A 23304-nucleotide genomic window follows, 5' to 3' on the forward strand; every position below is an offset into this window, starting at 1 on the left:
GAGGGGAAACACCACACACACACACAGAGCACACACACACACACACACACACACACAGAGCACACACACACACACACACACACACACACACACACACAGAGCACACACACACACACACACACACACACACACACACACACACACACACACACACACACACACACACACACACACACACACACACACACACACACACACACACACACACAGAGCACAATGAGTGAGGTTTCCAAACAGACTCAAAGCACAGATAGTTGACTGTCTGCCATGAAAGTTATGAGCTATTTCACTGCCTTGTTGTCACAGCCAGTGTTATTCAAAACCCTAATGATGACTGTCTCACTTTGGATGTTTATTGGGATGAATCTTGTCCTGGAGGCTGAGCGATTTACACTAGACGGTAAAGTCAAAATTGGCAATATTACATGAAATCCAAAATGTGCGTTTTGGTTTTAATGAGGCAAGGCAGACAAAAAAAATTGATTTCCTGTTTTTTTTTAAAAGAAGATATTTCCACACTATGAGGTCGAAATAACACGGAAAATAGTTAAATTATGATAATGCCCTTTTAGTGGAAGATAAAAACTATAATTATTTGATTTTCAGCCTGTTCAGATGGAATTGAATTTTACGCCCACAACATGACATCACAATCTGATCTGATCATTCTGACCAATGACACATCTTTTATTTGCATATGTATCCTCCTACTTTGAAGGGGTAAATAATATATTTATTTTAGAAACAAAAGAACATGTAGTTCCTGGTGCTGGACACTTCAACAGAGGAGGTCACATCCAGGTCACATCCAGGTCACATCCAGGTCACATCCAGGTCACATCCAGGTCACATCCAGGTCACATCCAGGTCACATCCAGGTCACGTCCAGGTCACATCCAGGTCACATCCAGGTCACGTCCAGGTCACGTCCAGGTCACGTCCAGGTCGCGTCCAGGTCACGTCCAGGTCGCGTCCAGGTCACGTCCAGGTCACGTCCAGGTCACGTCCAGGTCACATCCAGGTCGCGTCCAGGTCACATCCAGGTCACGTCCAGGTCACGTCCAGGTCACGTCCAGGTCACATCCAGGTCACATCCAGGTCACGTCCAGGTCACGTCCAGGTCACATCCAGGTCGCGTCCAGGTCACATCCAGGTCACGTCCAGGTCACGTCCAGGTCACGTCCAGATCACGTCCAGATCACGTCCAGGTGACATACAGGTCACATCCAGGTCACATCCAGGTCACATCCAGGTCACATCCAGGTCACGTCCAGATCACGTCCAGGTCACATACAGGTCACATCCAGGTCACATCCGGGGGGGGGGGGGGGGGGGGGGCACAAGTTCCTGTAGCGGGCTTGCATAGAGAGAATCAGAGGTCACCACGGCTGGGTCCCCATATCTTGATCCAAGATGGCTGGGTTTCCAGTCTCTACGTCAACAGTGAAGAGGCGACTCCGGGATGCTGGCCTTCTAGGCAGAGTTCCTCTGTCCAGTGTCTGTTCTTTCGCCCGTCTTAATATTTTATTTTTATTGGCCAGTCTGAGATATGGCTTTTTCTTTGCAACTCTGCCTAGAAGGCCAGCATCCCGGAGTCGCCTCTTCACTGTTGACGTTGAGACTGGTGTTTTGCGGGGTACTATTTAATGAAGCTGCCAGTTGAGGACTTGTGAGGCGTCTGTTTCTCAAACTAGACACTCTAATGTACTTGTCCTCTTGCTCAGTTGTGCACCGGGGCCTCCCACTCCTCTTTCTATTCTGGTTAGAGCCAGTTTGTGTTCTGTGAAGGGAGTAGTACACAGCATTGTACGAGATCTTCAGTTTCTTGGCAATTTCTCACATGGAATATCCTTCATTTCTCAGAACAAGAATAGACCGACGAGTTTCAGAAGAAAGGTCTTTGTTTCTGGCCATTTTGAGCCTGTGATCGAACCCACAAATGCTGATGCTCCAGATACTCAAGTAGTCTAAAGGCCAGTTTTATTGCTTCTTTAATCAGAACAACAGTTTTCAGCTGTGCTAACATAATTGCAAAAGGTCTATAAACTTGGATTAGCTACCACCACGTGCCATTGGAACACAGGAGTGATGGTTGCTGATAATGGGCCTCTGTACGCCTACGTAGATATTCCATTAAAAATCAGCAGTTTCCAGCTACAATAGTCATTTACATCATTAACAATGTCTACACTGTATTTCTGATCAATTTGATGTTATTTTAATGGACAAAAATATTGCTTTTCTTTCAAAAACAACGATATTTCTAAGTGACCCAAAACTTTTGAACGGTAGTGTATCTATTTAATCACCTGCCTTCAGTAAGACACAAAGAACCCTATTCCCTATGGGCCCTGGTCAAGGTAGTGCACTATAGAGAGAATAGAGCCCTATTCCCTATGGGCCCTGGTCAAGGTAGTGCACTACAGAGCCCTATTCCCTATGGGCCCTGGTCAAGGTAGTGCACTATAGAACCCTATTCCCTATGGGCCCTGGTCAAGGTAGTGCACTATAGAGAGAATAGAGCCCTATTCCCTATGGGCCCTAGTCAAGGTAGTGCACTATAGAGAGAATAGAGCCCTATTCCCTATGGGCCCTGGTCAAGGTAGTGCACTACAGAGCCCTATTCCCTATGGGCCCTGGTCAAGGTAGTGCACTATAGAACCCTATTCCCTATGGGCCCTGGTCAAGGTAGTGCACTATAGAACCCTATTCCCTATGGGCCCTGGTCAAGGTAGTGCACTATAGAACCCTATTCCCTATGGGCCCTGGTCAAGGTAGTGCACTATAGAACCCTATTCCCTATGGGCCCTGGTCAAGGTAGTGCACTATAGAACCCTATTCCCTATGGGCCCTGGTCAAGGTAGTGCACTATAGAACCCTATTCCCTATGGGCCCTGGTCAAGGTAGTGCACTATAGAACCCTATTCCCTATGGGCCCTGGTCAAGGTAGTGCACTATAGAGAGAATAGAGCCCTATTCCCTATGGGCCCTGGTCAAGGTAGTGCACTATAGAGAGAATAGAGCCCTATTCCCTACGAGCCCTGGTCAAGGTAGTGCACTATAGAGAGAATAGAGCCCTATTCCCTACGAGCCCTGGTCAAGGTAGTGCACTATAGAGAGAATAGAGCCCTATTCCCTACGAGCCCTGGTCAAGGTAGTGCACTATAGAGAGAATAGAGCCCTATTCCCTACGAGCCCTGGTCAAGGTAGTGCACTATAGAGAGAATAGAGCCCTATTCCCTACGAGCCCTGGTCAAGGTAGTGCACTATAGAGAGAATAGAGCCCTATTCCCTATGGGCCCTAGTGCACTATAGAGAGAATAGAGCCCTATTCCCTATGGGCCCTGGTCAAGGTAGTGCACTACAAAGAGAATAGAGCCCTATTCCCTATGGGCCCTAGTCAAGGTAGTGCACTATAGAGAGAATAGAGCCCTATTCCCCATGGGCCCTGGTCAAGGTAGTGCACTATAGAGAGAATAGAGCCCTATTCCCTATGGGCCCTGGTCAAGGGAGTGCACTATAGAGAGAATAGAGCCCTATTCCCTATGGGCCCTGGTCAAGGTAGTGCACTATAGAGAGAATAGAGCCCTATTCCCTATGGGCCCTGGTCAAGGTAGTGCACTATAGAGAGAATAGAGCCCTATTCCCTATTGTTCTTGGTCAAGGTAGTGCACTATAGAGCCCTATTCCCTATGGGCCCTGGTCAAGGTAGTGCACTACAGAGAGAATAGGGCCCTATTCCCTATGGGCCCTGGTCAAGGTAGTGCACTACAGAGAGAGTAGAGCCCTATTCCCTATGGGCCCTGGTCAAGGTAGTGCACTATAGAGAGAATAGAGCCGTATTCCCTAAGGGCCCTGGTCAAGGTAGTGCACTATAGAGAGAATAGAGCCCTATTCCCTACGGGCCCTGGTCAAGGTAGTGCACTATAGAGAGAATAGAGCCCTATTCCCTATGGGCCCTGGTCAAGGTAGTGCACTATAGAGAGAATAGAGCCCTATTCCCTATGGGCCCTGGTCAAGGTAGTGCACTATAGAGAGAATAGAGCTCTATTCCCTATGGGCCCTGGTCAAGGTAGTGCACTATAGAGAGAATAGAGCCCTATTCCCTATTGTTCTTGGTCAAGGTAGTGCACTATAGAGCCCTATTCCCTATGGGCCCTGGTCAAGGTAGTGCACTACAGAGAGAATAGGGCCCTATTCCCTATGGGCCCTGGTCAAGGTAGTGCACTACAGAGAGAGTAGAGCCCTATTCCCTATGGGCCCTGGTCAAGGTAGTGCACTATAGAGAGAATAGAGCCGTATTCCCTAAGGGCCCTGGTCAAGGTAGTGCACTATAGAGAGAATAGAGCCCTATTCCCTACGGGCCCTGGTCAAGGTAGTGCACTATAGAGAGAATAGAGCCCTATTCCCTATGGGCCCTGGTCAAGGTAGTGCACTATAAAGAGAATAGAGCCCTATTCCCTATGGGCCCTGGTCAAGGTAGTCCACTACAGAGAGAATAGAGCCCTATTCCCTATGGGCCCTGGTCAAGGTAGTGCACTACAGAGAGAGTAGAGCCCTATTCCCTATGGGACCTGGTCAAGGTAGTGCACTATAGAGAGAATGGAGCCCTATTCCCTATGGGCCCTGGTCAAGGTAGTGCACTACAGAGAGAATAGAGCCCTATTCCCTAAGGGCCCTGGTCAAGGTAGTTCACTACAGAGTCCTATTCCCTATGGGCCCTAGTCAAGGTAGTGCACTATAGAGCCCTATTCCCTATGGGCCCTGGTAGGGCACTATAGAGACAATAGAGCCCTATTCCCTATGGGCCCTGGTCAAGGTAGTGCACTATAGAGAGAATAGAGCCCTATTCCCTATGGGCCCTGGTCAAGGTAGTGCACTACAGAGAGAGTAGAGCCCTATTCCCTATGGGCCCTGGTCAAGGTAGTGCACTATAGAGCCCTATTCCCTATGGGCCCTGGTAGTGCACTACAGAGGGAACAGGGTACCGTTTGGAACACAGCCTTACTGGAGTCCTGGAAGAAGATGTCGTAGCCGTTGTAGGCGTTTCTCAGCTTGTTGGTCATCACTCTGAGCGTCATGATCTGTTGGCGAATCAGAGTGTCCGGTCTACTGATGTCCACCGCCACCTCCGGGTTGTTCAGCTGGTTGGTGAGGCCGTCCTTTACCACCTCGGGGAAATACCTGGGAGGAAAAACAACCAGTTCAGAAACAGCTCTGAGGGAGACATATTTAAAAAGACGATCACATTTCGTTTAGCAGGAAATGATTCAGTTATCTGGATCGTGTGGAGCGTTTTCCATCACTCAGAGAGGAGCTGTCAGTGGTCCTATAGAGGAAGAGGTTCTCCATCACTCAGAGAGCAGCTGTCAGTGGTCCTATAGAGGTTCTCCATCACTCAGAGAGCAGCTGTCAGTGGTCCTATACAGGAAGAGGTTCTCCATCACTCAGAGAGCAGCTGTCAGTGGTCCTATAGAGGTTCTCCATCACTCAGAGAGCAGCTGTCAGTGGTCCTATAGAGGAAGAGGTTCTCCATCACTCAGAGAGCAGCTGTCAGTGGTCCTATAGAGGAAGAGGTTCTCCATCACTCAGAGAGCAGCTGTCAGTGGTCCTATAGAGGTTCTCCATCACTCAGAGAGCAGCTGTCAGTGGTCCTATAGAGGAAGAGGTTCTCCATCACTCAGAGAGGAGCTGTCAGTGGTCCTATAGAGGTTCTCCATCACTCAGAGAGCAGCTGTCAGTGGTCCTATAGAGGAAGAGGTTCTTCATCACTCAGAGAGCAGCTGTCAGTGGTCCTATAGAGGAAGAGGTTCTCCATCACTCAGAGAGCAGCTGTCAGTGGTCCTATAGAGGAAGAGGTTCTCCATCACTCAGAGAGCAGCTGTCAGTGGTCCTATAGAGGAAGAGGTTCTCCATCACTCAGAGAGCAGCTGTCAGTGGTCCTATAGAGGAAGAGGATCTCCATCACTCAGAGAGCAGCTGTCAGTGGTCCTATAGAGGAAGAGGTTCTCCATCACTCAGAGAACAGCTGTCAGTGGTCCTATAGAGGTTCTCCATCACTCAGAGAGCAGCTGTCACTGGTCCTATAGAGGTTCTCCATCACTCAGAGAGCAGCTGTCAGTGGTCCTATAGAGGAAGAGGTTCTTCATCACTCAGAGAGCAGCTGTCAGTGGTCCTATACAGGAAGAGGATCTCCATCACTCAGAGAGCAGCTGTCAGTGGTCCTATAGAGGAAGAGGTTCTCCATCACTCAGAGAGGAGCTGTCAGTGGTCCTATAGAGGTTCTCCATCACTCAGAGAGCAGCTGTCAGTGGTCCTATAGAGTAAGAGGTTCTCCATCACTCAGAGAGCAGCTGTCAGTGGTCCTATAGAGTAAGAGGTTCTCCATCACTCAGAGAGGAGCTGTCAGTGGTCCTATAGAGGAAGAGGTTCTCCATCACTCAGAGAGCAGCTGTCAGTGGTCCTATAGAGGTTCTCCATCACTCATAGAGCAGCTGTCAGTGGTCCTATAGAGGAAGAGGTTATCCATCACTCAGAGAGCAGCTGTCAGTGGTCCTATACAGGAAGAGGTTCTCCATCACTCATAGAGCAGCTGTCAGTGGTCCTATAGAGGAAGAGGTTCTCCATCACTCAGAGAGCAGCTGTCAGTGGTCCTATAGAGGTTCTCCATCACTCAGAGAGCAGCTGTCAGTGGTCCTATAGAGGTTCTCCATCACTCAGAGAACAGCTGTCAGTGGTCCTATACAGGAGGAGGTTCTCCATCACTCAGAGAGCAGCTGTCAGTGGTCCTATAGAGGAAGAGGTTCTCCATCACTCAGAGAGCAGCTGTCAGTGGTCCTGAAGAGGTCGTAAAGCTGGGCTGTATAATCAAACCAGACAGGACTATTAATGCTGGTCCACATGCCCTCCTGCATTCTACACTCTACGTGCTACAGCTGGAATGAGTCCCACACTCCCTCCTGCATTCTACACTCTCCCTGCTACAGCTGGAATGAGTCCCCACTCCCTACCCCCTCCTCCTGTCTCCAACTACTGTCTGTTGGGTCCTCTCTCCCTGATCCAGTCATCTACAGTACTGCTGGGTCCTCTCTCCCTGATCCAGTACTCTACAGTTCTGCTGGGTCCTCTCTCCCTGATCCAGTCCTCTACAGTTCTGCTGGGTCCTCTCTCCCTGATCCAGTCCTCTACAGTACTGCTGGGTCCTCTCTCCCTGATCCAGTCCTCTACAGTACTGCTGGGTCCTCTCTCCCTGATCCAGTCCTCTACAGCACTACTGGGTCCTCTCTCCCTGATCCAGTCCTCTACAGTTCTGCTGGGTCCTCTCTCCCTGATCCAGTCCTCTACAGTTCTGTTGGGCCCTCTCTCCCTGATCCAGTCCTCTACAGTTCTGCTGGGTCCTCTCTCCCTGATCCAGTCCTCTACAGTTCTGCTGGGTCTTCTCTCCCTGATCCAGTCCTCTACAGTTCTGTTGGGTCCTCTCTCCCTGATCCAGTCCTCTACAGTACTGCTGGGTCCTCTCTCCCTGATCCAGTCCTCTACAGTTCTGCTGGGTCCTCTCTCCCTGATCCAGTCCTCTCCAGTTCTGCTGGGTCCTCTCTCCCTGATCCAGTCCTCTAGAGTTCTGCTGGGTCCTCTCTCCCTGATCCAGTCCTCTACAGTACTGCTGGGTCCTCTCTCCCTGATCCAGTCCTCTACAGTTCTGCTGGGTCCTCTCTCCCTGATCCAGTCCTCTACAGTTCTGCTGGGTCCTCTCTCCCTGATCCAGTCCTCTACAGTTCTGCTGGGTCCTCTCTCCCTGATCCAGTCCTCTACAGTACTGCTGGGTCCTCTCTCCCTGATCCAGTCCTCTACAGTTCTGCTGGGTCCTCTCTCCCTGATCCAGTCCTCTACAGTTCTGTTGGGTCCTCTCTCCCTGATCCAGTCCTCTACAGTACTGCCTTCCTCTCTCCCTGATCCAGTCCTCTCCAGTTCTGCTGGGTCCTCTCTCCCTGATCCAGTCCTCTCCAGTTCTGCTGGGTCCTCTCTCCCTGATCCAGTCCTCTCCAGTACTGCTGGGTCCTCTCTCCCCGATCCAGTCCTCTCCAGTTCTGCTGGGTCCTCTCTCCCTGATCCAGTCCTCTACAGTTCTGCTGGGTCCTCTCTCCCTGATCCAGTCCTCTCCAGTTCTGCTGGGTCCTCTCTCCCTGATCCAGTCCTCTACAGTTCTGCTGGGTCCTCTCTCCCTGATCCAGTCCTCTCCAGTACTGCTGGGTCCTCTCTCCCTGATCCAGTCCTCTACAGTACTGCTGGGCCCTCTCTCCCTGATCGTCCTCTACAGTTCTGCTGGGTCCTCTCTCCCTGATCCAGTCCTCTACAGTTCTGCTGGGTCCTCTCTCCCTGATCCAGTCCTCTCCAGTACTGCTGGGTCCTCTCTCCCTGATCCAGTCCTCTACAGTACTGCTGGGCCCTCTCTCCCTGATCGTCCTCTACAGTTCTGCTGGGTCCTCTCTCCCTGATCCAGTCCTCTACAGTATTGCTGGGTCCTCTCTCCCTGATCCAGTCCTCTACAGTTCTGCTGGGTCCTCTCTCCCTGATCCAGTCCTCTACAGTACTGCTGGGCCCTCTCTCCCTGATCCAGTCCTCTACAGTTCTGCTGGGTCCTCTCTCCCTGATCCAGTCCTCTACAGTACTGCTGGGTCCTCTCTCCCTGATCCAGTCCTCTCCAGTTCTGCTGGGTCCTCTCTCCCTGATCCAGTCCTCTCCAGTTCTGCTGGGTCCTCTCTCCCTGATCCAGTCCTCTCCAGTTCTGCTGGGTCCTCTCTCCCTGATCCAGTCCTCTACAGTTCTGTTGGGTCCTCTCTCCCTGATCCAGTCCTCTAAAGTTCTGCTGGGTCCTCTCTCCCTGATCCAGTCCTCTACAGTTCTGCTGGGTCCTCTCTCCCTGATCCAGTCCTCTACAGTACTGCTGGGTCCTCTCTCCCTGATCCAGTCCTTTCCAGTACTGCTGGGTCCTCTCTCCCTGATCCAGTCCTCTACAGTTCTGCTGGGTCCTCTCTCCCTGATCCATTCCTCTACAGTTCTGCTGGGTCCTCTCTCCCTGATCCAGTCCTCTCCAGTTCTGCTGGGTACTCTCTCCCTGATCCAGTCCTCTACGGCACTACTGGGTCCTCTCTCCCTGATCCAGTCCTCTACAGTTCTGCTGGGTCCTCTCTCCCTGATCCAGTCCTCTACAGTACTGCTGGGTCCTCTCTCCCTGATCCAGTCCTCTGCAGTTCTGCTGGGTCCTCTCTCCCTGATCCAGTCCTCTCCAGTTCTGCTGGGTCCTCTCTCCTTGATCCAGTCCTCTCCAGTTCTGTTGGGTCCTCTCTCCCTGATCCAGTCCTCTACAGTACTGTCTTCCTCTCTCCCTGATCCAGACCTCTCCAGTTCTGCTGGGTCCTCTCTCCCTGATCCAGTCCTCCACAGTTCTGCTGGGTCCTCTCTCCCTGATCCAGTCCTCTACAGTTCTGCTGGGTCCTCTCTCCCTGATCCAGTCCTCTCCAGTTCTGCTGGGTCCTCTCTCCCTGATCCAGTCCTCTACAGCACTACTGGGTCCTCTCTCCCTGATCCAGTCCTCTCCAGTTCTGCTGGGTCCTCTCACCCTGATCCAGTCCTCTACAGTTCTGCTGGGTCCTCTCTCCCTGATCCAGTCCTCTACAGTTCTGCTGGGTCCTCTCTCCCTGATCCAGTCCTCTACAGTACTGCTGGGTCCTCTCTCCCTGATCCAGTCCTCTACAGTACTGCTGGGTCCTCTCTCCCTGATCCAGTACTCTACAGTTCTGATGGGTCCTCTCTCCCTGATCCAGTCCTCTACAGTACTGCTGGGTCCTCTCTCCCTGATCCAGTCCTCTACAGTACTGCTGGGTCCTCTCTCCCTGATCCAGTCCTCTACAGTACTGCTGGGTCCTCTCTCCCTGATCCAGTCCTCTACAGTTCTGCTGGGTCCTCTCTCCCTGATCCAGTCCTTTCCAGTTCTGCTGGGTCCTCTCTCCCTGATCCAGTCCTCTACAGTCCTGCTGGGTGCTCTCTCCCTGATGCAGTCCTCTACAGTTCTGCTGGGTCCTCTCTCCCTGATCCAGTCCTCTACAGTACTGCTGGGTCCTCTCTCCCTGATCCAGTCCTCTACAGTACTGCTGGGTCCTCTCTCCCTGATCCAGTCCTCTACAGTACTGCTGGGTCCTCTCTCCCTGATCCAGTCCTCTACAGTTCTGCTGGGTCCTCTCTCCCTGATCCAGTCCTCTCCAGTTCTGCTGGGTCCTCTCTCCCTGATCCAGTCCTCTACAGTCCTGCTGGGTGCTCTCTCCCTGATGCAGTCCTCTACAGTTCTGCTGGGTCCTCTCTCCCTGATCCAGTCCTCTACAGTTCTGCTGGGTCCTCTCTACCTGATCCAGTCCTCTACAGTTCCGCTGGGTCCTCTCTCCCTGATCCAGTCCTCTACAGTCCTGCTGGGTGCTCTCTCCCTGATGCAGTCCTCTACAGTTCTGCTGGGTCCTCTCTCCCTGATGCAGTCCTCTACAGTTCTGCTGGGTCCTCTCTCCCTGATCCAGTCCTCTACAGTTCCGCTGGGTCCTCTCTCCCTGATCCAGTCCTCTCCAGTTCCGCTGGGTCCTCTCTCCCTGAACCTGTCCTCTCCAGTTCCGCTGGGTCCTCTCTCCCTGATCCAGTCCTCTCCAGTTCTGCTGGGTCCTCTCTCCCTGATCCAGTCCTCTACAGTTCTGCTGGGTCCTCTCTCCCTGATCCAGTCCTCTCCAGTTCTGCTGGGTCCTCTCTCCCTGATCCAGTCCTCTACAGTTCTGCTGGGTCCTCTCTCCCTGATCCAGTCCTCTACAGTTCCGCTGGGTCCTCTCTCCCTGCTCCAGTCCTCTCCAGTTCCGCTGGGTCCTCTCTCCCTGAACCTGTCCTCTCCAGTTCCGCTGGGTCCTCTCTCCCTGATCCAGTCCTCTCCAGTTCTGCTGGGTCCTCTCTCCCTGATCCAGTCCTCTACAGTTCTGCTGGGTCCTCTCTCTCTGATCCAGTCCTCTACAGTTCTGCTGGGTCCTCTCTCCCTGATCCAGTCCTCTACAGTTCTGCTGTGTCCTCTCTCCCTGATCCAGTCCTCTACAGTTCTGCTGGGTCCTCTCTCCCTGATCCAGTCCTCTCCAGTGTGTCTGTCAGGTTAGATTCAGCAAAAAGACTCCCTTATGTCTGTTCCAACAGGAACCGGATCCTCTGTCTGCTTCCCTGAGTTCCTCCAGAGATCTGGGCCCTGGCCTGCCTGGCTGTCTGCTTCCCTGAGTTCCTCCTGAGATCTGGGCCCTGGCCTGCCTGGCTGTCTGCTTCCCTGAGTTCCTCGTGAGATCTGGGCCCTGGCCTGCCTGGCTGTCTGCTTCCCTGAGTTCCTCCAGAGATCTGGGCCCTGGCCTGCCTGGCTGTCTGCTTCCCTGAGTTCCTCCTGAGATCTGGGCCCTGGCCTGCCTGGCTGTCTGCTTCACTGAGTTCCTCCTGAGATCTGGGCCCTGGCCTGCCTGGCTGTCTGCTTCCCTGAGTTCCTCCAGAGATCTGGGCCCTGGCCTGCCTGGCTGTCTGCTTCCCTGAGTTCCTCCAGAGATCTGGGCCCTGGCCTGCCTGGCTGTCTGCTTCCCTGAGTCCCTCCAGAGATCTGGGCCCTGGCCTCCCTGGCTGTCTGATAACCATCAAAGTTTCATTCATCCAGAAGCTGGCGTAGGGACCATCCAAGCTCCACTTACCTAGCCAGGGTGGTTTGGAGGGAGGAAGGGTGGGGGGAGGAACTGGCACAAACAGGGAAATTAATTGATCCTTTATGACACCATCTGCTGTATTTATGACTCTGGGAGGGGTAGGGCATGGAGGAATACGGAGGGATGGAGGAACAGAGGAACAGAGGGATGGAGGGGTAGAGGAACAGAGGATTACGGAGGGATGGAGGGGTAGAGGAACAGAGGAATACGGAGGGATAGAGGAACAGAGGAATACGGAGGGATGGAGGGGTAGAGGAACAGAGGGATACAGAGGGATGGAGGGGTAGAGGAACAGAGGAATAAGGAGGGGTGGAGGGGTAGAGGAACAGAGGAATACGGAGGGATGGAGGGGTAGAGGAACAGAGGAATACGGAGGGATGGAGGAACAGAGGGATACAGAGGGATGGAGGGGTAAAGGAACAGAGGAACAGAGGAACATGGAGGGATGGAGGGGTAGAGGAACAGAGGAATACGGAGGGATGGAGGAACAGAGGAACAGAGGAATACGGAGGGATGGAGGGGTAGAGGAACAGAGGATTACGGAGGGATGGAGGGGTAGAGGAACAGAGGGATGGAGGGGTAGAGGAACAGAGGAATATGGAGGAACAGAGGCACAGAGGAACAGAGGAACAGAGGAACAGAGGAATACGGAGGGATGGAGGGGTAGAGGAACAGAGGAATACGGAGGGATGGAGGGGTAGAGGAACAGAGGAAAACGGAGGGATGGAGGGGTAGAGGAACAGAGGAATACGGAGGGATGGAGGGGTAGAGGAACAGAGGAACACGGAGGGATGGAGGGGTAGAGGAACAGAGGAATACGGAGGGATGGAGGGGTAGAGGAACAGAGGAATACAGAGGGATGGAGGGGTAGAGGAACAGAGGAATACGGAGGGATGGAGGGGTAGAGGAACTAAGGAATACGGAGGGATCGAGGGGTAGAGGAACAGAGGAATACGGAGGGATGGAGGAACAGAGGAACAGAGGAATACGGAGGGATGGAGGGGTAGAGGAACACGGAGGGATGGAGGGGTAGAGGAAAGGAAGGGTAGATAGGGGTGGGCCGGCAGGCTGAGGTGGTTTTCTGCCAGACAGACAGACAGACAGGCATACAGACAGACAGACAGACTTTCTCTGGCTCAGTATTCAGTGTTAGAGAAATGAGGCAGATGTCCATGGAGCTGTGTTGTGGTGACCAGGGACTGTGAAGTGTGAGGCCAAAAATTCCTGGACTAGCTGGGAGGGGGGATGGGGGGGGGGTTGTTCTAGCTTTCATTCCAAGCATTTATAAACACATTATCGTACAGTAATTGCCCTGTACCAAGGACTCAGAGAGTAGCATAGTTCTGGATCAGCAGACTAGTTGTAGGACTAGTTAGTTTAGTCCTATTGGATGACATGAGGGTCTCCAGCACTGTTCAGGACCTCAGACTAGTTGTAGGACTAGTTAGTTTAGTCCTATTGGATGACCTGAGGGTCTGCAGCACTGTTCAGGACCTCAGACTAGTTGTAGGACTAGTTAGTTTAGTTCTATAGGTGGATGACCTGAGGGTCTCCAGCACTGTTCAGACCTCATCAGACTAGTTGTAGGACTAGTTAGTTTAGTCCTATTGGATGACATGAGGGTCTCCAGCACTGTTCAGACCTCATCAGACTAGTTGTAGGACTAGTTAGTTTAGTTCTATAGGTGGAAGACCTGAGGGTCTCCAGCACTGTTCAGACCTCATCAGACTAGTTGTAGGACTAGTTAGTTTAGTCCTATTGGATGACATGAGGGTCTCCAGCACTGTTCAGACCTCATCAGACTAGTTGTAGGACTAGTTAGTTTAGTTCTATAGGTGGAAGACCTGAGGGTCTCCAGCACTGTTCAGACCTCATCAGACTAGTTGTAGGACTAGTTAGTTTAGTTCTATAGGTGGAAGACCTGAGGGTCTCCAGCACTGTTCAGACCTCATCAGACTAGTTGTAGGACTAGTTAGTTTAGTTCTATAGGTGGAAGACCTGAGGGTCTCCAGCACTGTTCAGACCTCATTAGACTAGTTGTAGGACTAGTTACTTTAGTTCTATAGGTGGAAGACCTGAGGGTCTCAAACACTGTTCAGACCTCATCAGACTAGTTGTAGGACTAGTTAGTTTAGTCCTATTAGATGACCTGAGGGTCTCCAGCACTGTTCAGGACCTCAGACTAGTTGTAGGACTAGTTAGTTTAGTTCTATAGGTGGATGACCTGAGGGTCTCCAGCACTGTTCAGACCTCATCAGACTAGTTGTAGGACTAGTTAGTTTAGTCCTATTGGATGACATGAGGGTCTCCAGCACTGTTCAGACCTCATCAGACTAGTTGTAGGACTAGTTAGTTTAGTTCTATAGGTGGAAGACCTGAGGGTCTCCAGCACTGTTCAGACCTCATCAGACTAGTTGTAGGACTAGTTAGTTTAGTCCTATTGGATGACCTGAGGGTCTCCAGCACTGTTCAGGACCTCAGACTAGTTGTAGGACTAGTTAGTTTAGTCCTATTGGATGACCTGAGGGTCTCCAGCACTGTTCAGGACCTCAGACTAGTTGTAGGACTAGTTAGTTTAGTCCTATTGGAAGACCTGAGGGTCTCCAGCACTGTTCAGACCTCATCAGACTAGTTGTAGGACTAGTTAGTTTAGTTCTATAGGTGGAAGACCTGAGGGTCTCCAACACTGTTCAGACCTCATCAGACTAGTTGTAGGACTAGTTAGTTTAGTTCTATAGGTGGAAGACCTGAGGGTCTCCAGCACTGTTCAGACCTCATCAGACTAGTTGTAGGACTAGTTAGTTTAGTCCTATTGGATGACCTGAGGGTCTCCAGCACTGTTCAGGACCTCAGACTAGTTGTAGGACTAGTTAGTTTAGTCCTATTGGATGACCTGAGGGTCTCCAGCACTGTTCAGACCTCAGACTAGTTGTAGGACTAGTTAGTTTAGTCCTATTGGATGACCTGAGGGTCTGCAGCACTGTTCAGGACCTCAGACTAGTTGTAGGACTAGTTAGTTTAGTCCTATTAGATGACCTGAGGGTCTCCAGCACTGTTCAGACCTCATTAGACTAGTTGTAGGACTAGTTAGTTTAGTTCTATAGGTGGAAGACCTGAGGGTCTCAAACACTGTTCAGACCTCATCAGACTAGTTGTAGGACTAGTTAGTTTAGTCCTATTAGATGACCTGAGGGTCTCCAGCACTGTTCAGACCTCATTAGACTAGTTGTAGGACTAGTTAGTTTAGTTCTATAGGTGGAAGACCTGAGGGTCTCCAACACTGTTCAGACCTCATCAGACTAGTTGTAGGACTAGTTAGTTTAGTCCTATTGGATGACCTGAGGGTCTCCAGCACTGTTCAGACCTCATCAGACTAGTTGTAGGACTAGTTAGTGTAGTCCTACAGGTGTGTGATCTGAACACCTCTCACCTGGCCTTGGCGTGACTGTTCCAGCACTGCTCTTCGTCTGACTCGGTCAACTTGTCTTTTATACAGATCTGATCTGGCAGGTTTGACCAGAACCTTTTGGACTGGTTCAGCTTCTTCTTAATGTCTAGCACCTGCAGGAGAGGAGGGAATAACATGGGATACGGTTCAAACATTCTGCTCACTTTTCCCCCAAATCCACGTTTTACAGAAATCACTGTGTAAATATTCCGGGAATCAGGAAGAATTAATCAGGAAATCCCAGAATCCTCCAACCAGAGGGGTGTACTACGACTGAAGCAAGATCTATTGAGGGTTTTCTAAAGATAGCCAGTTTTAGTTAGCTTCACATTCCAGCTCAGGCTTCATCCGTACTAAGACGGTGGATATTGCTCTTCCACCTGTCGCTAACTCTAGCAGGCTTGTAACTGCGCATGTCGCACGTGGCTAGTCGAATGCCTAACTCTTCATTGAGACAGTGCTGAAACACACATCCAACGGGGCGAGTCAGTGTCACATTTGAATTTGTGACAATGTCAAAATTAAAGAAAAGTTATATTTCAAATTCAGGTGTGAAATTCGTCTTTTAGAAGTGCCGTCTTTATCTTACGACGTATCATTAATGCTGTCTTTATCGTATGACGTATCGTTAACGCCGTCTTTATCTTACAACGTATCGTTAACGCCGTCTTTATCTTCTGACGTATCGTTAATGCCGTCTTTATCTTCTGACGTATCGTTAACGTCGTCTTTATCTTCTGACGTATCGTTAACGCCGTCTTTATCTTACGACGTATCGTTAACGCTGTCTTTATCTTACGACGTATCGTTAATGCCGTCTTTATCTTCTGACGTATCGTTAACGTCGTCTTTATCTTCTGACGTATCGTTAACGTCGTCTTTATCTTCTGACGTATCGTTAACGTCGTCTTTATCTTCTGACGTATCGTTAACGTCGTCTTTATCTTCTGACGTATCGTTAACGTCGTCTTTATCTTCTGACGTATGGTTAACGTCGTCTTTATCTTCTGACGTATCGTTAACGCTGTCTTTATCTTCTGACGTATCGTTAATGCCGTCTTTATCTTCTGACGTATCGTTAACGTCGTCTTTATCTTCTGACGTATCGTTAACGCCGTCTTTATCTTACGACGTATCGTTAATGCCGTCTTTATCTTCTGACGTATCGTTAATGCCGTCTTTATCTTACGACGTATCATTAACGTCGTCTTTATCTTCTGACGTATCGTTAATGCCGTCTTTATCTTACGACGTATCGTTAACGCCGTCTTTATCTTCTGACGTATCGTTAATGCCGTCTTTATCTTACGACGTATCGTTAATGCCGTCTTTATCTTACGACGTATCGTTAACGCCGTCTTTATCTTCTGACGTATCGTTAACGCCGTCTTTATCTTCTGACGTATCGTTAACGCCGTCTTTATCTTCTGACGTATCGTTAACGCCGTCTTTATCTTCTGACGTATCGTTAACGCCGTCTTTATCTTCTGACGTATCGTTAACGCCGTCTTTATCTTCTGACGTATCGTTAACGCCGTCTTTATCTTCTGACGTATCGTTAACGCCGTCTTTATCTTACGACGTATCGTTAATGCCGTCTTTATCTTCTGACGTATCGTTAATGCCGTCTTTATCTTCTGACGTATCGTTAACGCCGTCTTTATCTTCTGACGTATCGTTAACGCCGTCTTTATCTTCTGACGTATCATTAATGCCGTCCTTATCTTATGACGTATCGTTAATGCCGTCTTTATCTTCTGACGTATCGTTAACGCCGTCTTTATCTTACGACGTATCGTTAATGCCGTCTTTATCTTCTGACGTATCGTTAATGCCGTCTTCATCTTACGACGTATCGTTAACGCCTTTGGTGTGCTGATCAACGCACAAGCACCTTTTCACCACTCCTATCCATAAAATCCTTGAATTAAGTCATACACACATTTTACTGTAGGTGACGCAGGGCTCCTGAGTGGTGCAGCTGGCTAAGGCACTGCATCTCAGTGCAAGAGGGGACATTACAGTCCCTGGTTCGAATCGAGGCTGAATCACATTGGGAGTCCCATAGGGTGGTGCACAATTGGCCCAGGATCGTCCGGGTTTGGCCAGGGGTTGGCCGTCATTGTAAATAAGAATTAGAATAAAAAAATATTTAAAAAATATTTGTAAAAGCTTCAAATGGATTCTGTCAATGTGTAATGTCATAGGTATTTAAAAAATAAAAATAAAATATTTTAATCAGTCGTCTTCCTCAAATGTAGGGAATGAAGACGTAATCGTTGCGAGGTAATCTGATTGGTCTCAACTGAAGGAATCAAAAGGATGAGCAGAATGCACGGAGGACACACACTGCACCAAATACAAACTAGTAGAGTAGAGATGATCTGAAATACACGAACTACACCAAACACAAACTAGTAGAGTAGAGATGATCTGAAATACACGAACTACACCAAACACAAACTAGTAGAGATGATCTGAAATACACGAACTACACCAAACACAAACTAGTAGAGATGATCTGAAATACATGAACTACACCAAACACAAACTAGTAGAGATGATCTGAAATACACGAACTACACCAAACACAAACTAGTAGAGTAGAGATGATCTGAAATACACGAACTACACCAAACACAAACTAGTAGAGTAGAGATGATCTGAAATACACAAACTACACCAAACACAAACTAGTAGAGTAGAGATGATCTGAAATACACGAACTGCACCAAACACAAACTAGTAGAGTAGAGATGATCTGAAATACACGAACTACACCAAACACAAACTAGTAGAGATGATCTGAAATACACGAACTACACCAAACACAAACTAGTAGAGTAGAGATGATCTGAAATACACAAACTACACCAAACACAAACTAGTAGAGATGATCTGAAATACACGAACTACACCAAACACAAACTAGTAGAGTAGAGATGATCTGAAATACACAAACTACACCAAACACAAACTAGTAGAGTAGAGATGATCTGAAATACACGAACTACACCAAACACAAACTAGTAGAGTAGAGATGATCTGAAATACACGAACTACACCAAACACAAACTAGTAGAGATGATCTGAAATACACGAACTACACCAAACACAAACTAGTAGAGTAGAGATGATCTGAAATACACGAACTACACCAAACACAAACTAGTAGAGTAGAGATGATCTGAAATACACGAACTACACCAAACACAAACTAGTAGAGTAGAGATGATCTGAAATACACGAACTACACCAAACACAAACTAGTAGAGTAGAGATGATCTGAAATACACAAACTACACCAAACACAAACTAGTAGAGATGATCTGAAATACACAAACTACACCAAACACAAACTAGTAGAGTAGAGATGATCTGAAATACACAAACTACACCAAACACAAACTAGTAGAGATGATCTGAAATACACAAACTACACCAAACACAAACTAGTAGAGTAGAGATGATCTGAAATACACGAACTACACCAAACACAAACTAGTAGAGTAGAGATGATCTGAAATACACGAACTACACCAAACACAAACTAGTAGAGATGATCTGAAATACACGAACTACACCAAACACAAACTAGTAGAGATGATCTGAAATACACGAACTACACCAAACACAAACTAGTAGAGATGATCTGAAATACACGAACTACACCAAACACAAACTAGTAGAGTAGAGATGATCTGAAATACACGAACTACACCAAATACAAACTAGTAGAGTAGAGATGATCTGAAATACACGAACTACACCAAACACAAACTAGTAGAGTAGAGATGATCTGAAATACACAAACTACACCAAACACAACTAGTACAGTAGAGATGATCTGAAATACACGCAGGAAAATCCACACAGAGGAATCCTAAACATTTAAACAGCACAAAGAACTTTATCTGCAATAAAAGGTGTTTCTTCATTTTAATTCCTTACTTATAGTCAACGTCATTTGGCAACAGAAAACAGACAGATGTTTATCAGCTCTGGGTGATTACTAGTAGGTACTGCATCAGTGCCATCCAGGATTTGTGAAACCTAGTGATGTGGCGCGATCTACAGCTGGGGCTGACAATAATGGAACACAGCGGTGTCATTTACAGTATTAAATACAGCAGACAGATGCCCACAGGCGGACTGTAATCTGACTGTAATCAGAACAATACCAAGGCAGAGCTCAGCTGAGCTGATAAGCATCAATCTGTTAGTCTTCTGTGGCGCGTTACGTGTCCGTGTTGAACCAGTGAGGAAGCAAAGCGATACAACAGGCTGATTGTAATCTGGCGTCAGATCTCCTCGGGGACACATCAGCACGTAGTCAGGACTGATGCTGACACGCTGCTGGAGACTACAGGACTGATGATGACACGCTGCTGGAGACTACAGGACTGATGATGACACTCTGCTGGAGACTACAGGACTGATGCTGACACTCTGCTGGAGACTACAGGACTGATGATGACACTCTGCTGGAGACTACAGGACTGATGATGACACGCTGCTGGAGACTACAGGACTGATGATGACACTCTGCTGGAGACTACAGGACTGATGCTGACACTCTGCTGGAGACTACAGGACTGATGATGACACTCTGCTGGAGACTACAAGACTGATGCTGACACTCTGCTGGAGACTACAGGACTGATGATGACCCTCTGCTGGAGACTACAGGACTGATGATGACACTCTGCTGGAGACTACAGGACTGATGATGACACTCTGCTGGAGACTACAGGACTGATGATGACACTCTGCTGGAGACTACAGGACTGACGATGACACTCTGCTGGAGACTACAGGACTGATGCTGACACTCTGCTGGAGACTACAGGACTGACGATGACACTCTGCTGGAGACTACAGGACTGATGATGACACTCTGCTGGAGACTTCAGGACTGACGAAGACACTCTGCTGGAGACTACAGGACTGATGATGACACTCTGCTGGAGACTACAGGACTGACGATGACACTCTGCTGGAGACAACAGGACTGATGATGACACTCTGCTGGAGACTACAGCCTGATGATGACACTCTGCTGGAGACTACAGGACTGATGATGACACTCTGCTGGAGACTACAGGACTGATGATGACACTCTGCTGGAGACTACAGGACTGATGATGACACTCTGCTGGAGACTACAGGACTGATGATGACACTCTGCTGGAGACTACAGGACTGATGCTGACACTCTGCTGGAGACTACAGGACTGATGATGACACTCTGCTGGAGACTACAGGACTGACGATGACACTCTGCTGGAGACTACAGGACTGATGATGACACTCTGCTGGAGACTACAGGACTGATGCTGACACTCTGCTGGAGACTACAGGACTGATGATGACACTCTGCTGGAGACTACAGGACTGATGATGACACTCTGCTGGAGACTACAGGACTGATGATGACACTCTGCTGGAGACTACAGGACTGATGCTGACACTCTGCTGGAGACTACAGGACTGATGCCGACACTCTGCTGGAGACTACAGGACTGATGATGACACTCTGCTGGAGACGACAGGACTGATGATGACACTCTGCTGGAGACTACAGGACTGATGCTGACACTCTGGTGGAGACTACAGGACTGATGATGACACTCTGCTGGAGACTACAGGACTGATGATGACACTCTGCTGGAGACTACAGGACTGATGATGACACTCTGGTGGAGACTACAGGACTGATGATGACACTCTGCTGGAGACTACAGGACTGATACTGACACTCTGCTGGAGACTACAGGACTGATGCTGACACTCTGCTGGAGACTACAGGACTGATGCTGACACTCTGCTGGAGACTACAGGACTGATGCTGACACTCTGCTGGAGACTACAGGACTGATGATGACACTCTGCTGGAGACTACAGGACTGATGATGACACTCTGGTGGAGACTACAGGACTGATGATGACACTCTGCTGGAGACTACAGGACTGATGATGACACTCTGCTGTAGACTACAGGACTGATGATGACACTCTGCTGGAGACTACAGGACTGATGATGACCCTCTGCTGGAGACTACAGGACTGATGATGACACTCTGCTGGAGACTACAGGACTGATGCTGACACTCTGCTGGAGACTAAAGGACTGATGATGACACTCTGCTGGAGACTACAGGACTGATGATGACACTCTGGTGGAGACTACAGGACTGATGATGACACTCTGCTGGAGACAACAGGACTGATGATGACACTCTGCTGGAGACTACAGGACTGATGATTATAATAAAACCCCATTATGTTTCCCTCCAGATTATAATACATCCCCATTATGTTTCCCTCCAGATTATAATACATCCCCATTATGTTTCTCTACAGATTATAATACATCCCCATTATGTTTCTCTCTATAGATTATAATACATCCCCATTATGTTTCCCTCCAGATTATAATACATCCCCATTATGTTTCTCTACAGATTATAATACATCCCCATTATGTTTCCCTCCAGATTAGAATACATCCCCATTATGTTTCCCTCCAGATTAGAATACATCCCCATTATGTTTCCCTCCAGATTATAATACATCCCCATTATGTTTCTCTATAGATTATAATACATCCCCATTATGTTTCTCTATAGATTATAATACATCCCCATTATGTTTCTCTACAGATTATAATACATCCCCATTATGTTTCCCTCCAGATTATAATACATCCCCATTATGTTTCCCTCCAGATTATAATACATCCCCATTATGTTTCTCTATAGATTATAATACATCCCCATTATGTTTCTCTACAGATTATAATACATCCCCATTATGTTTCTCTACAGATTATAATACATCCCCATTATGTTTCCCTCCAGATTATAATACATCCCCATTATGTTTCCCTCCAGATTATAATACATCCCCATTATGTTTCTCTATAGATTATAATACATCCCCATTATGTTTCTCTACAGATTATAATACATCCCCATTATGTTTCTCTACAGATTATAATACATCCCCATTATGTTTCCCTCCAGATTATAATACATCCCCATTATGTTTCCCTCCAGATTATAATACATCCGCATTATGTTTCTCTACAGATTATAATACATCCCCATTATGTTTCCCTCCAGATTATAATACATCCCCATTATGTTTCCCTCCAGATTATAATACATCCCCATTATGTTTCCCTCCAGATTATAATACATCCCCATTATGTTTCCCTCCAGATTATAATACATCCCCATTATGTTTCTCTACAGATTATAATACATCCCCATTATGTTTCTCTACAGATTATAATACATCCCCATTATGTTTCTCTATAGATTATAATACATCCCCATTATGTTTCCCTCCAGATTATAATACATCCCCATTATGTTTCTCTCCAGATTATAATACATCCCCATTATGTTTCTCTAAAGATTACAATACATCCCCATTATGTTTCTCTACAGATTATAATACATCCCCATTATGTTTCTCTACAGATTATAATACATCCCCATTATGTTTCCCTCCAGATTATAATACATCCCCATTATGTTTCCCTCCAGATTATAATACATCCCCATTATGTTTCCCTCCAGATTATAATACATCCCCATTATGTTTCTCTACAGATTATAATACATCCCCATTATGTTTCTCTACAGATTATAATACATCCCCATTATGTTTCTCTATAGATTATAATACATCCCCATTATGTTTCCCTCCAGATTATAATACATCCCCATTATGTTTCTCTCCAGATTATTATACATCCCCATTATGTTTCTCTATAGATTATAATACATCCCCATTATGTTTCCCTCCAGATTATAATACATCCCCATTATGTTTCCCTCCAGATTATAATACATCCCCATTATGTTTCCCTCCAGATTATAATACATCCCCATTATGTTTCTCTATAGATTATAATACATCCCCATTATGTTTCCCTCCAGATTATAATACATCCCCATTATGTTTCTCTCCAGATTATTATACATCCCCATTATGTTTCTCTATAGATTATAATACATCCCCATTATGTTTCTCTACAGATTATAATACATCCCCATTATGTTTCCCTCCAGATTATAATACATCCCCATT

At 47.9% G+C, this 23304-nt stretch overlaps 1 protein-coding gene across 3 annotated transcripts in view; it reads right to left on the reverse strand.

The window, feature by feature from the left end:
- LOC129840260 (glypican-6-like) overlaps window positions 1–23304 on the reverse strand; it is a 90981-nt gene that overhangs the window by 8877 nt on the left and 58800 nt on the right. For all 3 annotated transcript variants that reach the window (XR_008757181.1, XM_055907996.1, XM_055907995.1), the window contains 2 exons: window positions 15187–15317; window positions 5009–5184 (listed from right to left, as the gene is read on the reverse strand). Coding sequence is in view for 2 of the 3 variants with exons in the window: in XM_055907996.1 (XP_055763971.1) it covers window positions 5009–5184; window positions 15187–15317 (307 nt within the window). In the remaining variant the exon portion in view is untranslated. The remainder of the gene's footprint in view (window positions 1–5008; window positions 5185–15186; window positions 15318–23304) is intronic.

The sequence above is a fragment of the Salvelinus fontinalis genome, chromosome 41, assembly GCF_029448725.1.
Source record: "Salvelinus fontinalis isolate EN_2023a chromosome 41, ASM2944872v1, whole genome shotgun sequence".
In the NCBI taxonomy this organism is placed as follows: Eukaryota; Metazoa; Chordata; class Actinopteri; order Salmoniformes; family Salmonidae; genus Salvelinus; species Salvelinus fontinalis.